The sequence below is a fragment of the Cyprinus carpio genome, chromosome B25 (assembly GCF_018340385.1).
Source record: "Cyprinus carpio isolate SPL01 chromosome B25, ASM1834038v1, whole genome shotgun sequence".
NCBI classification, from domain to species: domain Eukaryota; kingdom Metazoa; phylum Chordata; class Actinopteri; order Cypriniformes; family Cyprinidae; genus Cyprinus; species Cyprinus carpio.
This window is the reverse complement of record NC_056621.1, coordinates 11,262,040-11,279,487: the sequence shown is the minus strand read 5'-3', so window position 1 is coordinate 11,279,487 and position 17,448 is coordinate 11,262,040. Positions and strand designations below refer to the sequence as shown.

General features: G+C 35.6%; 1 protein-coding gene across 1 annotated transcript in view; it reads right to left on the bottom strand.

The window, feature by feature from the left end:
• Positions 1 to 15,711: 15,711 nt before the first annotated feature.
• Positions 15,712 to 17,448, bottom strand: part of spon1b (spondin 1b) — a 71,348-nt gene continuing 69,611 nt past the window's right edge. Inside the window, exon 16 of the mRNA XM_042753528.1 lies at positions 15,712 to 16,952. Within this exon, the coding sequence (XP_042609462.1) occupies positions 16,789 to 16,952 (164 nt within the window). The 3' untranslated portion in view covers positions 15,712 to 16,788. The remainder of the gene's footprint in view (positions 16,953 to 17,448) is intronic.

The window sequence follows — 17,448 nt, the reverse complement described above, 5'->3', positions numbered from 1 at the left end:
AATGCACTTTGTGTTGTCTGCACATGAACTACAAGAGACGTCTGACAAAGATAATCCCAGTTTCTTGATGGATTATATAATGCCGTCATCAGCAGCACAGATCTGATATCATTTCCAATACCAATAGTCCTGTAATGGAATAATAAAAGGCTTCTCTCGCTCCAAGTACAGAGACTCGGGCATCTAGAGCTCTATCACGCTCCAAGACAACATCAGAAGACTTAAGTGGATTCTCTCCTCGCCCTTCCCTTCCTCCGGACCTATCCTTAGCAGCTAATAAACTCAAACTCCACACAGACTCTCCTTGTGTTCCGACATAAACAATAAACCAATGTGACGAGACATACAAAGACTGAAGTCAAAGCTAAGACAAGTGCAGACTGTCCCACATCCAAAGATAAAGGGCTAATGAGATGAGTAGATTCCTCACCCCGGCTTTCCTTTTACCCCCTCTCTCTTTTTGCTCCTATCTATGGTGGTGTGGTGCCACATCTTGTGTTTTAATTAGCTCTCACACTTAGTAAGTGCCAGCCATTCTCCACAGAGTCAACAGACAGAGCTGTTCTCTGTGATAATGTAGGTTCTGTGTTTCCTGTTGGATTATTCATACGGGACTAATCTAGAGACCGGTCGTGTCTCTCTACAGATGTTCAGTCGCTTTGAAAGAAAGCAGTCAGTTTAGAAGCATGGCTAAGTATGGCTGGCCTTCTTTTACCTTTATGGCTTGTTAATGTGCTCTGTTTTGTCTTTATAGAACAAAAAGGGATCGCTTGCTTGGTAGAGTTGATGTTTAAAGACTCTGACTAACTTTAAAAGGTCTTTAGGGATGGATTTTATGAGATATGAATCTCACTGACAGGGCACCAGAATAAAAAATGAGCCATCCTGAAGTCAAATGACATTTTATTCAATAAAAATGATTGTTTAGAAGCACTTTAGTTCATTGAGTGCAGTTTATTCACCTTTTAACAACAGTCACTGCTGTGCACTGTGATGAAGGGATGTTTTAGTATATATACTGTGACAACTGAAGCTATAAAAACTAGGATGTTGTTCTTCTGTGGTTTATTTAGATGAAATTTGCTCCCACTTTAAACTGTTATTGTGCCATATCAGTGTCACTCTGTTATGTAAAATGTTTGATGTTAACAACCTTACATTCTTACTCTATAAGTTTCCCTTCGATTCAACATTACAATGAAAAAATCAAGTTTTCAATATTTTTATGTTTTTAGAATAAAATTTGTATTTATATATTGTTTTATTTTAACAAAATAGACTAATGAAATAGAATTAAGCAGACTAATTTGAATCTCAGAAACACTGTCCGATTTATTGTCAGTCAGACATAACCGAAAAATGACTTGCAGTACAGTAAGTCATTGGTCAGTTGTTAAATGCTAATAGTTTTGAGCAATTCAGTGACTGCGTGAGTCTAATTCAAAACACTAACTCACAAGCAAATTTATGACTGTGAATCTTTTTGACCAACTCATAAGGAAAAAATAGTTCGAAACTTCTTTTTTTTAAGAATCAGGCATCAGAGATTTTTGAAGATATGAGATGTAACTCAGAATTCTGAGGAAAAAGTCAAAATTGTGAGATAAAAAGGTACTATTACTTTTAATTCCATCCCAAAAAAAGTCAGAATTGTGAGATGCAACTCAGAATTCTGAGAAAAATCTGAATTGCGAAACTCTGAAACTCAGAATTTGAAAAAAAAGTCAGAATTGCGAGATGTAAACTGATAATTCTGAGAAAAAACAGAATTGCGAAACTCTGAAACTCAGAATTCGAAAAAGTCAGAATTGTGAGATGTAACTCAGAATTCTGTGATAAAGTGAGAGTTGAGAGAGTGAGAGTTTTTAACACAATTTTGAGGAAAATGTCAGAATTGAGAAATGTAAACTAACAATTGTGTGAAAAAAGTCTGATTTGAGAGATTAAAAAGTCACAACTACTATTTTTATATTTGTATTCCGTGGATAAAATAAGCTTCATTATAAACTGGATACTCACACTCACTCACTCACACACACACATACATACACACAATTGTTATTGTTGCATCTGTGACCATTTTAATCACAGTTTGGAGCCCGACTGATGGTGTTTTTCCAGACAGTAATATAAAAAACAAGCACATACTGCCTGCATTTGTTAATGAGCAGGTTTGGAAGCACTGTCTAGAGATATGCTTAAAAAGCTCTTAAAGAGCAAGTTGATTTCTTCAGCCTGAGTCAGAACTACAAACACTACTCAACACATTTTGATCTTAAAGTGACAAAAACTATTCTGAGCTATGATATGAACTTCAGTAGCAGCAGGCTATTCCTTCACTATTCCCCCTTTAACCATCAATAGCATGAAGCAATACCCAGCGTGGGGTCCTGGGAGGTTCAAATAAGTCTCTAATGTTGGACATGTTGATGCCAATGGCCATCACATATTATTAAAGTGTGTTATATGCTGGCTGAAGCAAAAAGAAGCCTCACAGCCATTGAGTATCTATCAGTAGCCACAAGACGTTATACTGGGGCTTGATCAGATTCACTTTTATTGAAGAACGTTCAGAAAGAGCTCTGACAGAGCACACTTATGTAACATGGAACGCTCTACTTGTTTGAAGACTATGTGGAATGTTCTGACATCTACGCAGAGCATCACCTTGACCATTATATTCATAAATCTTGTGTAGCACAATGAAATGCTGTCACATCCTCTTTTATTGCACTCTATGATTTCATGCTTGACTCTAAATGGATTGTCTTGATTGTCACAGTGGTGGTAGAGTTTGTTAGCAATTTTTTTAAAGCACACTATGCTTTTAAAATTCATGTTTGAGATATGATTATGTGTAATTCACGATATGAAACAAAACAGGAACATTTTAAAGAAATTCTAAGTAGTTCAGATGTTTCTAACACTCTTTCAGATACTAACAGCGTTATTTTAGAATTATTTATATACTGTACAAATATTTTGAATTTGCTTTAATCTTATATTTAATGTTTTTATATTTAAAATTATAGTTTCTTTTTTTGGTCGTTTTTATTAATATTATAATATTTGCATCAAATTCTAAGAGCTGGGAAGGTTGGGTTAAGTTAATGAACAGTGATGCCTGGTTCACAAACAAATGACTCCTTTGAACCGGTTCTTTTCAATGAATCAATTAAAGATTTGCAGTATATTTATTTATATTAAAAAAATATATATATATTGGTTTTGCGCACAATGTGATGCCTGATTCGTGAACAAATGACACTTTCGAACCGGTTCTTTTCGGTCAAAAGTATCAGTCCCAGTATATAGCCTAGGGCTATTTATATAAAAAAAAGATATACAGCTCTATCTATCTATCTATCTATCTATCTATCTATCTATCTATCTATCTATCTATCTGTCTGTCTGTCTGACTGTCTGTCTGTCTGTCTGTCTGTCTATCTATCTATCTATCTATCTATCTATCTATCTATCTATCTATCTGTCTGTTTCTGTCTGTCTATCTATCTATCTATCTATCTATCTACCTGTATCTGTATCTAGATTTATTTCAATTAATCAAAATGTGTTTAATAGATTTAGTTTACAATAATAACCCTGGCTCCCAAACTTTTATTAGTGCATCAGTGAACTTGTGAACTGCGTGTGTTTATGTAATGTGCACGCTGAATCAGATAGCAATCCAATCAAAATGCATAAAGTGACTGAGTGTAAACACCCACTTAAAGTTCAATCAAAGCCAGTCATTAGTACTGTCCATTCCCACATTCCCCATCAGCAAAATCTCTCCTGTGAACTCCAAGCTGCTGCTTTCTCATACACTGAGCACTGTGGGATATACAGTATCTAATGAAGCCTTCAGTGTTTGCTGTTTGCTACAATCATATTAATTCCTTTGGTATAGACTTTACTACTGCATTCAGTCACTGGCAAATAGTGAAAGAAATCTCTTTCTAAATATAAATAACCTATAGTTCTGTCATGACAACTCTCTGAAAGTTTAGCATGGTAATGTATGGCATTGTTATGTGTTTGGTCTTGGTGGAGACTTGCTACTGCCAATACATCCACAGACATGCTGCTGTGAGCATGTAAGAAATACTGCTGCTGCTGCACATAAAACATATATGAAATAACCCCCATATAACATACAATAAATCATGCCATACCAGATCTAAACAGGTGGAGCTGGGGAAGGTTGAGGGTTTCTGAAGCATGCTGCAAATCCTACATCAACACTAGCTGAGTATTTGAATGTTGAGCAGCAAGCTTATTGGCTGCTAAGGCGAAAAGAAAACAATAAGCAGCTGTGCCATGTGAATGATGATGTAGCCTAATTATATCAGATCAAGTTAGAATTATATCAGATCGAGTTTGAATCTATTGGCCTGCGCTATCTAAAGTTTCATGACAGAACTTTGTTTATAAATATTCAGTGTTAAGCTGTTTTTACCATTTTTGTGGTTGCTGTTGTTTATCAGAGAGAAAAAAAATCAACTACTATACTGGCCATATATGTTTATTTATTTTGTATTCAACCCAAAATATTTTTATTTTATTTCCTTTTTGTTTTTAAACCATTTTTTTCTATTCTTTTACAAAGTTCTACAACAACTCTTGATTTGTATTTTCAGGTAGGAAAGCTTTGACATACAGTATATGACTCTGATTGAGTCAAAGCACTGAGTAGTGCTGCTTTGATCTCTATGCACTTGATCATCTTTCAAAGCTCAGTATGTCCAAATGGAATTTATGATGTAATTCAGATTTCTTTGAGATTGCATTTGCACCTCTTTCAGCAGCTCCGCAGGCACAACTGCAGCAGGCTTAAGAAACAATGTGTGAATTTATGACACAGTATCCTATCAATCCTCTGCAGTAAATTATATGCTTAGTCTGCCGTAACAGAGCTCAAGTGAGCCATTGCACAACAGTTACTGGAGTAACAATTCAGCTTTGTGATGTAAATCAAACTGGATTTAACAATTATTTTTTCTTTTTTTCATTTCACTCAAAAAGGAAAATTCTGTCCAAACCTGCCTGAACATCTTTTGTGATACACCAAAGGAGAAGTTTAGCAGAATGCCTGAGCTACTTTCTTCCATACAGTGAGATGGATGGTGTCCAAGAGCTGTCAAACAAGTATTATTATTATTATTATTATTATTATTATTATTATTATTATTATTATTATTAGCTTATGTTTATATTTTCAGTTTTTAATTTAAGTTTTAATTATTTATTTATTTATTTTTTGCTTTTGTCATTTTTATTAGTTTTAGGTATTTTCATATTTCTATTAAGCTTTAATTTATTCTTATTTTAGGTTTAGTTTTTGTAATTTGAGGTACCAACTCTGATCAGTGTTTCCAACTCAGCAATTTTGTTGCTAAATTTAGCAACTTTTCACACTACCCCAGCAACCTTTTTCTTCCAAAAGAACCTAGCAACAAATTTAGCTATTTTTAAAATTTATTTGGCAACTTTTAGCAACTTTTGATAAGTGACTCAAACAATAAAAAGGCACACATTTTCTAGATTTTCACAGTGGCTAGATTAACAAATAATCAGACGTCACCCAAACTAAATATTCCCTCACAGTTTAGTAGTGATGACTTTATGAATTTCTTCACTGATAAAATAGATAGCATCAGAAATACAATAACAAATGTAGAATCGACAGCGTCTTGTAATTCAGCTTCATTCATCACACCCAAAGAAAAACTGCAGTGCTTTACAACTATAGGACAGGAAGATCTAAATAAACTTATCACTGCATCTAAACCAGCAACATGTTTATTAGATCCTGTACCCATTAAATTACTGAAAGAGTTGTTACCTGTAGCAGAAGATAACTCGTCGTTATCTTTAGGTCACATCCTAAACCATTCAAGCTGGCGGTTATTAAGCCTTTTATTAAGAAACCACAACTAGATCCTAGTGAACTGGCAAATTACAGACCCATTTGAAATCTTCCATTTATGTCTAAAATTTTAGAAAAAGTTGTGTATGCTACAAAAATGATTTGCTTCTTGCGTCAGACCATGGCTGCATCTCATTGCTAGTTTTACTTGACCTTAGTGCTGCGTTTGACACTATTGATCATGACATACTGTAATCATAGATTGATTACAGAACTATACAGGTATTCAAGGGCAGGCTTTAAGATGGTTTAGATCCTACCTTTCTGATCGCTATCACTTTGTTTATTTAAACGGGGAATCATCTCAATTAAATCTAGTAAAAGTATGGAGTGCCACAAGGATCTGTCCTAGGCCCTCTGCTATTTTCAATATACATGCTGCCCCTTGATAATATTATTAGAAAATACGGGATTAGTTTCCATTGTTATGCTGATGATACTCAACTATATATTTCAACAAGACCAGATGAAACTTATAAATTATCTAAGCTAACAGAGTGTGTTAAAAATGTAAAAGACTGGATGACCAATAATTTTCTTCTATTAAATTCGGATAAGACCGAGATATTACTTATGGGACCAAAAAACATTACACAAAATCACGTAGATTACAATTTGCATCTAGATGGATGTACTGTTACTTCCTTTACAATCAAAAATTTGGGTTATATTAAACAGCAACTTGTCTTTTGAAAATCATATTTCCCATGTTACAAAGACAGCATTCTTTCATCTTAGAAACATTACCAAGTTATGGAACATGCTACCTTTTTCTGATGCAGAAAAGCTACTGTAGTTCATGCATTCATGACCTCTAGACTGGCATCCCGTGGAAACTAGGACAATTGCACAAGTTTCAGTCTGGATCCAGCCCTTACAAAGACCTGAGATGACCGAACACCTGAGAAGAGATGATGCCAACACCCCAGAGGACCTCAGATGATGCCAACCCTCAGACAACATACAAAACTACCAAATTTTGCATTACATGACATTAACTAACTGCTTGAATTATATCGTACATTTCTGCCATATAGACATTAACTTGAGAAAGTCACCACTGATAAGCTATTACTAAATATAATGTAGAAACTTTAATTTTCTGTAAAGCTGCTTTGCAAAGATTTGCATCTTGAAAAGCGCTATACACAAAACTTGAATTGATTTTCATTTGGTTGGCAAAGCAACATTTTTAGCTTTCATTTTAGCTTTTTTTTTTTTTTTTTTTCATCTAATTTTCATCTTATTCTAATTTCAATCGATGACATTTTTTTAATAGCTTTAGTTAACAAGAACACTGTCAAACTCCAAAAATTACATTGAAGGGTCAAACTCTAAAAATAATAAAATCAAAAATGACATAAAATTACAATCAAAAAGTAGTCCATATGACTCATAATCTTATTTTCCAGGTCTTCTAAAATCAAATAATGTTCTGTGTGATGACTGACATTTTTATGCTTTCTGTGATGTATTTTATGATTATTTACGGTGTTATTCATTGAAAATCCTCTATCACCATTCACTTTTATTGTATGGAAAATCACACCTTGGGACATTTTGCTAAAAATAATAAAATATTTTTTTCTTCAACAGAAAAAAGTAATTAGTGATGACATAAGGGTGAGTAAATTATCAAATTTTCCTTTTTTGGGTGAACTGTGCCTTTAAGGTTCTTCTACTGGAACAGTTACCAGATTCTAAGCAGGTACAAATCAATCTTTATCTTGGTCAAAAGTACTTTTAAATGAACAACAGGAGTCACACTTTTTCCCAGAATGCCAGCGGGCTCCTTGTTTATCATCACTAAAATCCAAGGTGCCTGACTGTCACATGATTATGCCCTTTGGCTTGAAACTCACCACACTGTTTCTCATTACAGTCGAGCCTCCTGAAGAACAAATAAGGACTGTAACACAGAGTCTGTATATTCCACCACTTGATAAATCACACGTCAGAGTGAAACAAACAAGGCATCTGCCCTTCTAAGAGCAACTCGATCAGGTTAAATTCGCTCTTTCTGTTATCACTGACCAATGACATCATGTCGTAGAGACACTGACATATTACATCATGTAGGCTGCATGTCCACGGTGATCACTTGACCATGTGTATAACAGAATAGAAACTTTGAAAGGCCATGTCCCATAAGAGGTCAATGTGGCGCTTTTGCACTCTGTTACTATGGCAACAGCCCCTCTGCCAAAGGAGCCGCTTGTGTCATCCGTAATGAGGTTAAAAAATAAATAATGGCTGCTGAAGTCTGTCAAAGCAGCTGGGTTCACTCAGGTGGGAGGCTGTGTCCACTGCAATATGACATAATATGAGCTTTTGTAAGTGTCAATTTCTTGATGGTTTATTTTCAAAATAAAAATGTTAAAATAATTATTTTGAGAGTCCAGCACACATCGCTGTGGCGTTTTAATATTTCTAGGAATATTTATAAGGAATAATGATCTAACATTTTCTTCTCCTCTTGTTCATGAAATGTTGTTGTCTCTAAAAATGGTGTGACTATTAAAAGATGTATTCATGATCTACCTGTGGCTGCAATTCTTAACAGAATATTTCTATGGCAACTCATTAAATAAGCCCACAATGTTCTGCCTTGATTCCTCGAAAACACCCCCTCTTTAATTGTGTGCCCTAAAATATCAAACCGATGCTGTTACCTTTTAAAATGTCACCTCAGCATCAGTACTGTGGCATATGTTGGCATTTGCAAAATCTCTCAAGGATGCGGGATAGAATGCATGCTATTTTTGGTTACGCTGTTATGGCTTAGTCAACAAAAGTGAGTGATGACAGAATAATTTACAAAGCTAAAGAGTGATGATTGCGTTCATTTAATATGCATATGCGTAACATTTAACATTTGATAATGCGGTCTAAACAAAAATGTGGTTGGAAGAAGAAAATGGTAATACTGACTGGGTAATTTCATCTCCAAATATTCCCATACAAATCCATCTTGTTGCATTTGTGGTGGGGACCGGACCGCATTTTTATTAAAGTTCAGCCTTGTGTTCACCATACTCTAAATACACTCAGTCCATCACGGAACTTCCACAAAAACCTTAAAGTGGGAGTTTTGTGGCATTTCATCCATTTCTGTTATAGCTTCGAAGGGTTTCTGCAGGTTTTAGACTTTTTTTAGGACCAAGTAAAGAAAATAGAAGGAATAAATGGAAGGGGACACAAAACATCAAAAGGAAATGTCTAGGGAGCAAACAGTTTAAAACTTAAAAGTTTCCTACAGATCTCCATTACTTTTTAATTAATTTCACAAAAAAAAAAAAAAAAAAAAAAATGCTTAAGGCTCAAATAGCTCTGCTTTCAATAACTAAAATATGGAAATAACTTTTAATGTACCTTCTGATCACACTACAAAAATGTGATGTTCTCCATCAGTATTTTCATCCTAGTTTCCAGTGCAAATGTTTTAAGATTCTCAAATCAAGATACACTTACTTGAGAAGCAAAATAATGTAAGATAAAGGTATAGTTTACCCAAAAATTAAAAGTATGTCATTAATTACTCACCCTCATGTCATTCCAAAGACCTTTGTTTATCTTCGGAATACAAATTAAGATATTTTTGATGAAATCCGAGAGCTTTCTGACCCTGCATATACCGCAATGCAACTGACACATTCTACGCCCAGAAAGGTAGTAAGGACATCGTTAAAATAGTCCATGTGACATCAGTTCAACTGTAATGTTATGAAGCTATGAGAATACTTTTTGTGCACAAAGAAAAAATAATGACTCAATTCAACAATTTCTTCTCTTCCGTGTCAGTCACCACAGACGGCTCATGAGTGAGCAGCATCACACGCATGCGTCGTGAATGCACATTGAACACTGACACGGAAGAAAATAAATTGTTGAATAAAGTCATTATTTGTGTTTTCTATGTTTTCAGTCAATTGTTTTTCTGAGAAAATGAATCACTCACTGAAACTCACTTAATTTTATTAAATTTCTCAGAAAACAAGGATAATTATATTATAAAAGCAAGATAAAAATTCTAAGGAAGATAAACAATTTTTTAAATGCATGCAACATTTAATCCAATGAATGCCTTAAGTTTAAGACTTTTTAGGGCCGTAATTTGTGGAAAGGAAAATTAAAGAAAAAATCACTTATCAAGTCCTTTTTAAAACCTACAGAAACCCTGGATTTGGGGTAATCTATGCGTTAGCATGCTCTAGAAAGTTGACAAAATTCACATTTAGCAGATATATTAAAATTAAAATATACAGTCTTAGATGCTATGCATATCATTCACCAAAAACACACTTTTGTATTTGAAAGCACTAAATGCAAGGTAGTGAAATAACTTTAAAAGTTTTAGAATGCTGTGTTGCACGCAATGGAAACATCGCAGAAAACAAATAAAAAGCAGCGCAGTGGTACACAAAAACATTTTCTGTGTGAACAGACCCTTTATCTTCTGGGAAAATGTATGAAAAATATTGATGACTCATTCTGCACTACATGCATTTTGCCCAATCAAATGCTCTAGAGTGAGAAATTCCCTCCCCCTTAAACCAGCCACCACCACGTAAGATGTTGCCCATCATACAGTAGCTCATGGCTGTTTTGTAGCTAAAGGGACAGGTCCTTTATATACTGTATGTCTAACTTCAGTCCAAAACTAAAGTCCTGTGTTTTTTAAACAATGATATGTGTATGACAGCTTAGCAGTAAACGTGAATGTTGAGCAGAGTGACTGCTGACGCTCAGTGGGTTTGATATAATGGAGTACAAGGACACGCTAGAAAAAGTCAACACATGAATAAAAGATGTCTTAACCATGATGGCATTCACAGGGAGGAGCAGCAGGAAGACTTGACTGTCCCCCACCTCCCCAAACACTTACTTATTAAACTTTAATAGAGGGCAATACCATACAGTGACCTGTAAAAACACAAGCATGTGCCATTGTTAGAAATGCATGCATACACACATGCACATTTAAACATGGGCTCTGTATGTATGCTGTACATGAATATATGCAGATACATAAATTAAACTCCAGGATGGTGGTTTTATAGACTAATTAGAACAGAACACTATAGAATCAAACAACTGAACTGAAAAAAATAGAAAGAACAGAACCGAATAATTAGAATAGAACAAAATAAAGGGGAACTAAACAGGACTGAAATTAATAGAACAGAACTAAGAATGCTAATACTCAGAAATGTTCAATGCTCAGATCGGTTTCATTCATTGTGTAGCTCTTACCTGTACAGTGTGAATTAATGCACAGTTTGAAGCAATTATTCACAGCAATAAAGATATAATAGCTGTTCTCTTTTGAGCCGAGTAATAATGGTTGAGGCGTTGATGTTCTGTGCTGCTCTGTCAAGGATGCAACTGAAGCCACTACAATCCTATGGAGAATCACTGAAACGTAAAAATCACCATCCATGAGGAAGGTGCATTATACACGTATGCATTTGAGTAAACGAATAAACACAAAGAGTCCCAGTCATCTTGAAGTGAGAATCGCTCCCTCTGCTTCCCTGTGCCAAAAATAAATATTCTCCTCTGTGCTTGACTCAAAGGCCAGCAGCTGGTTGAGCGAAATAAAACAGCTGAGTCCTGCACCAGCAAACATGTCTCGCCATGTCTGGACACGGCATTGATTTTCTGCATTTCTTATCAGATTTGTAAAGACTGAAGCCTTCAAGAGCACCAGCGAGAGTTCTAGGGACAAGATACAACAATGAAGGTTAATTGACTTATAAATCGAACGGAAGAACACAGGAGACCACAGAATTCATACAGCAAACACCATTTTAGATGTTCCTGTAGATCAGGTTCAGATCTTTTTAATGAACGACTCGATATGATACACAAAAGAAGTTCTTGGGTTAACAATTAGTGATATTACGTTTGACTTGAACCTTGTGTCAAAAATGTATTTAAGAGTTTGATTAGTAAAAAGAATGTAAATCTGAAATGTGTGTTTCGTCTAAAGGTGCACTCAATTTAGTGAAATTTTGCCAACAAAAAATCTCTATTGTTGAAATTCTTGGGATGTATGAAGCTCCGCTCACACAGAAATCACTTTCAGACCAATTAGTTTTACTTGGACAATCCGTCCAATGAATTTGTGTGACCAACTCATTATTTTCATGTGGATGAAATTCCCAAACACAAGCATTCCTACAACAAAATGTGAAAATCCACCAATTGTAAATTTGACCACATCTTAAAAAGGAAGAGTTCACCCAAAAATGAAAATTTGCTGAGAATGTACTCACATTCAGGCCATCCAAGATGTAGATGAGTTTGTTTCTTCATCAGAACAGGTTTGAAGAAATTTAGCATTACATTACTTGCTCAGCAATGGATCCTTAGCAGTGAATGGGTGCCGTTAGAATGAGAGTCCAAAAAGCTGTTAAAAACATCACAATAATCCAGGAACCATCAATGAACATCCATCATTGAAGTAAATCCATCATTAAGAGGTTTTTAACTTCAAACTGTTGTTTCCAGCTAACATACAAGTCATGTATTCTTAATATTGCTTTATTTCTCCAGGGAACAAGAGTTAAAACACCAGCTTATCACTAATGATACACAACTCAAACAACGTTTATAAGCGAAAAAAAACAAAAACAAAACCGGTTCTAAACAAATATGTTGGTGGATAGGATCACACTTTTTAACTGAAAGAATCATTATTATGGACTTTTTAAAGTTAAAACACCAGCTTATCACTAATGCGGTTAAAATGATCACAGATTTTATGAATTTGTTCCAACTATTTGAGTAATTTTAGTGCCAATACTCTCAAACAACTTACAAACCTAAAAACAGTGCCAATACACTCAAACCGTCTCTTTGACAATTTTCTTACTTTTAAATAAATTAAGTAAATAACAAAAAATTACATATTCTTGAAGAACCAGCTGCAGAATCATCAGTGGTTTGACCACCAGACAGCTACAACTATAGCAATGTGCTGAAGAGAAATGAATCCTGTTATGATTCATTTAAAGAATAAGCCTAGGTGCCTCACAATGCGTCGTCGTTACTGAGTCATCAGCTTACTGACTCACTGAACAGACAACAAGGACATCTCTCCAACTCGGAATGACTTGCTAGGTAATTTTATGAAGAGAACATAGGCCTATTTCATAAAAAATTGCCAAAGTCTGCATATGCAAGGCATTCTAGATTATCATGGTAGCTCAGTCAATGCTGTTCATGTTCCTTTTGTAGTTCTCAAGAGAAACTAAAACCACCTGAGCTTGAATTCCCATCACACATGAGAGCAGAAGGTACTGCTGTCAGCACTGTTTTACTGGCCACTTTCATCACAGGTAATGGTGCAAACATTCAGGGACAGTGTGTGCAGCAAACAAAGAAAAATCAACCTGAATGCGCAACATCTAAACGTATAGAAAAAGACACAATCCACGTATTTTTCTTTCTCGCTCTGGGCTGTTTGTGGCACCTTTCTGAATGGCTTATAAAAGCAGAATTGCGTTCTATTGTTCTCGAGAGATTGAACGGCCTTCTGTCCAATGCCTGAAGATTAACGTTTCAAATTTTCTTTTTGTGAAATGCATTGTGACATTTGAAAACCCACAATACTAATTTCGCTATTCTTCATTCCTTGCAATTGAGCATTAAATTCACAAAAGGCACCAGGAAACATCTTTTATGTACATAATGTTTTCTAAAATGCGTTTCATGGATTACCAACATCTCCACACCTTGTACACTGCACATTATTCTCTGCTTCATGGTCTTTCCACAGTACAACCATTATGTTCCCATGGTTTCCATCATTTTATAATAACACGAAGGCCCTGCCCACCTGCAACCCCCCCACAGACTTATATATTGTTATACTCACCCACATTTTTCCCCCACACATCCAGGCTGTCTCTACCAAACCACCGACAGTAACATGCTTTTCAAACTAATCGTCACAACCTCTGGATAACTTCAAGCAAAGCTGAATGTAGGGGAGAAATCTCTGAAAGAAGCCAATTACACTGAACACCATGTTATAGACTTTAACACTGTCAGGCAGCCTGAACTAACTCAATGGACGGTCAAAATGCATAGAGTTTTCAGTTTTTAATTGAAAACTGCGTCGTGTAAACCCCCTTGTTCAGAACCGGTTTTCGAAATTACTCTTAACAAGAAAATTCTATTTTATGCAGTGTTCAATTCCCGAACGAATGAGTCATGAGTCGGTTCTTTTGAGTGGATCCCACATGCGGACAGAGCACTAGTGTAGTCCGATTCCCAGTCGAATGACTTATCGAATTGAATGACATTAGTCGATTCTTTTGAATGGATCTAATTTAAACATACAACACGACTAGTGAAGTCCGATTTTCATGTAGGCCTAAATAATTCTTAAGAGCTGATTCTTCTTGTACTGAATCAAGCACATACTACTTAAACACACCCAAAACTTGGTGTACTGGACAATTCAACAAAAGAACAAATTCAAAAAATCATAACGTACAAATTCAAATAGTCCTACAGAGTTTCTTTGCAAGCTGTGGCATTTAACTTCTTTTTAATTCATAAAACAATATGTAGTTTAATGTTACAATATACAATGTATTCTAATACTTAAAAATACATAACATTTAGTTGATAGCTGCTGTTTTTGTCCCACAAACTTACTGAAAAACTATAGACCATTTTAAAGTAGCTTACAGATGAAGCAGGCCAACTGTTAAACGTCACATGGTCTCATTAATATTCATAAGCCAGACTTTAGGAGTCTTAAATCCACTGCCCGGTCGTTCTTTCATGTGTTGGAAATATTAAGGCTTCATGGCGTGTTACCATGACTACCAAGCTGCTGTGTTTGGCCCAGTTTAATTAATTTCAGTACTCAGTTCTAGCTGAGACATGATGCGTTCTAACAATAAATTGTTCCCATCATGTTTAGCAAGAGAGGAATATCTCCTGTGTTTAAAGTATAAAGCATCTGGGCCGTTTACCCCACACCTGTCAAGTTAATTCACCGTAGGAGTTTCATAAAAGGTTTAAAAGGCACGCAGTGTAAAGTTCAAACCTAAATAAATGTATTATAGCGTGTAACAGCTCAGCACTTCAGCTCGACGCTTGTGCTTTTACCAAAGTGTAATTAGGCTACAAGGGAAAACATATCACTGACACATCCTTGCTTGAAAGAACTATCAGACCAGACATTTATCCATAACTAAAACCAAGACCAGCTAAAATCTCAGAATCAGATATTTCTTAAAATCATAAGCTAAGAGAATATATGCAAAGAAACTATATACTGTAATATTAATCATATTCCAAATCCACATGATGTTCATTCATCTATGGAACACAAAAAAGACTCTAAGTAGCCTATTACGACAAATTCAGACACCTTTTTACTGTTATATATGAAGAAATATATAATGAATGTGAATGACAGAATTTTTGGCTGACTTATTCCTTTAAGTTTTCATCTTGCAGCCACATTTTTCGAAAAGTTGAATTGTAAAATCAAGATGCCACTTGGTGACAATCTGTGGCATTTGTAACATAATTATGTAGCGCATCTTAAGTCTCTGTCTCCACCTAGTGGTTAGATAGAAAAACTGTTCTAGATCAGGAAAGAATATGAAAAAGCAAACCTGTTTACACGTATTTATTTTATAATGAATATACATTTTAAAATTATATATATATATATATATGAGGTAATAATATAGATATATATAATATATTTATATATATATATATATATATGAGGTAATAAGCAATCCAAAACATGTAGTCACATAATTTTTTTATTGTAAAGATTTATTCCAAAATAGCAGAACATTGCAGAAGAAGGGATGAGTGAAAAGAAAAAAGGGAGAGAGAGCGACAGAGAAAAAGAAAATCCACACTTGACTTTGGCAAGACTTTTTGAAGCTAAATATATCAAAATTCCACAATAAAAGTAAGAAAAAGTCTAATTTAATTGCTTTCTTTCCCTACAGATGGGTTAATATTTCACATTAGCCTCTTATACATCTAATAATGCAATAAAAAGTCACAATCTATTTTCACCTCAAAGTTAATATATCACAATTTATAAAATAAATCCCAAAAATGTTGAATGGTGGTTTAACTGTGCTTTTTAGTTTGGAAATAAAATGTTAAACTATCCATAGCCCGGCCAATGCATCACCCCAAGCCTGCATTTGACTAGATTTCCCGAAAATTTCACAAACGAGGGGAAAAAAAATCCTCTGTCCTCACCAAGCACTTGCTGTCTGAATCAATTGGGCATTGATTGTGGGTGACCCACCTTGATATCACTCAATGGGGGCAGCCTCGGATTAGAATTTGTTTGCGAATCCCACATCACGGCCTGTTTTCCTTCACAAACCAGTATAGGATTGCATCCAAAATCTTTATGGGATGCAGAAAACAATGTTTTGTTTACAGGAAATGCTACGTATCTCTTTTGACCGCCAACCTTTACCCAAAAAGAATGTGGTTGTGCAAAACAAATGAAAGAAAAATGTAATTACTGTTAAAAAAAGAAGTGCACACTGATGTTTTAGTGAAGGTGGTACTGAAAAGTGTCGGTTATATAGTGATACAGTATATACGCCTACTAAGAAGGCATCTAAAACTAATCACGGATAACAGGCCTGGTCCACATGTGTGTTATTTTAAAACCCTACAAGCTGGAACACACACCCCTCGCCAGTCCTGCTTCAGGAAACCTTAGGTTTAAACTACGCTGTTTCTGCCCTATTCAGCCTCTTTAAGGGCTGATTCAGTGTGTGTTGGGGTGTGTGTTTTTGTGTGTGTGTGTGTGTGTGTGTGTGTATTACAGTGATGGATAGTCACTTTTAGCACGGTTGCACTTTGCACGCGCGGACCTCCTTCTGGTTTTTGCAGTGGCTGGGCTGTGAAGATTTGCCTTTCTTCTTTACGTACATCACACGCTCTTGGACCCCCCCGCCGCATGGCTTGGTACACTGTGTCCAGCTGGACCACGGGCGTAATGCACAGGCTGTTGGAAGAAAGTAAAGAAAATCAATGGGGGTTTTGGCCCTTTAATGAAGGATGGAGTTTAGCACGGTAATATTCATGACAATGTTAATGTGTTTGGTCTTGATGAAATAGATCTGCTATGCTGCTGCTGCAACAGAGACTTGCTACTGCCAATAAATCCACAGACATGCTGGTAGAAAATACTGATGCTGCACATATAACAAATATGAAATAAGCCCCATATATAACATACATGGAATCACCCCAAAACAGGTCTATACAGGTGGAGCTGGGGAAGTGGAGGCTTTTTCAAGCACGCTGGAGGTGACCAACATAAAGTGCCAAAAATGAATATCACCAGTATCCTCCACAGCTGAGGGGAACAGCACAGTTAAAGGTGACGTATTAGCGTGTGTGTTCATGTGTGTTAGGAATAAGCGGCAAGACCAGAGAGACTTCTCTAGTACTATGAGCCTGGGACATCCTCTATATCACCATCTGCAGCCATACTGAAT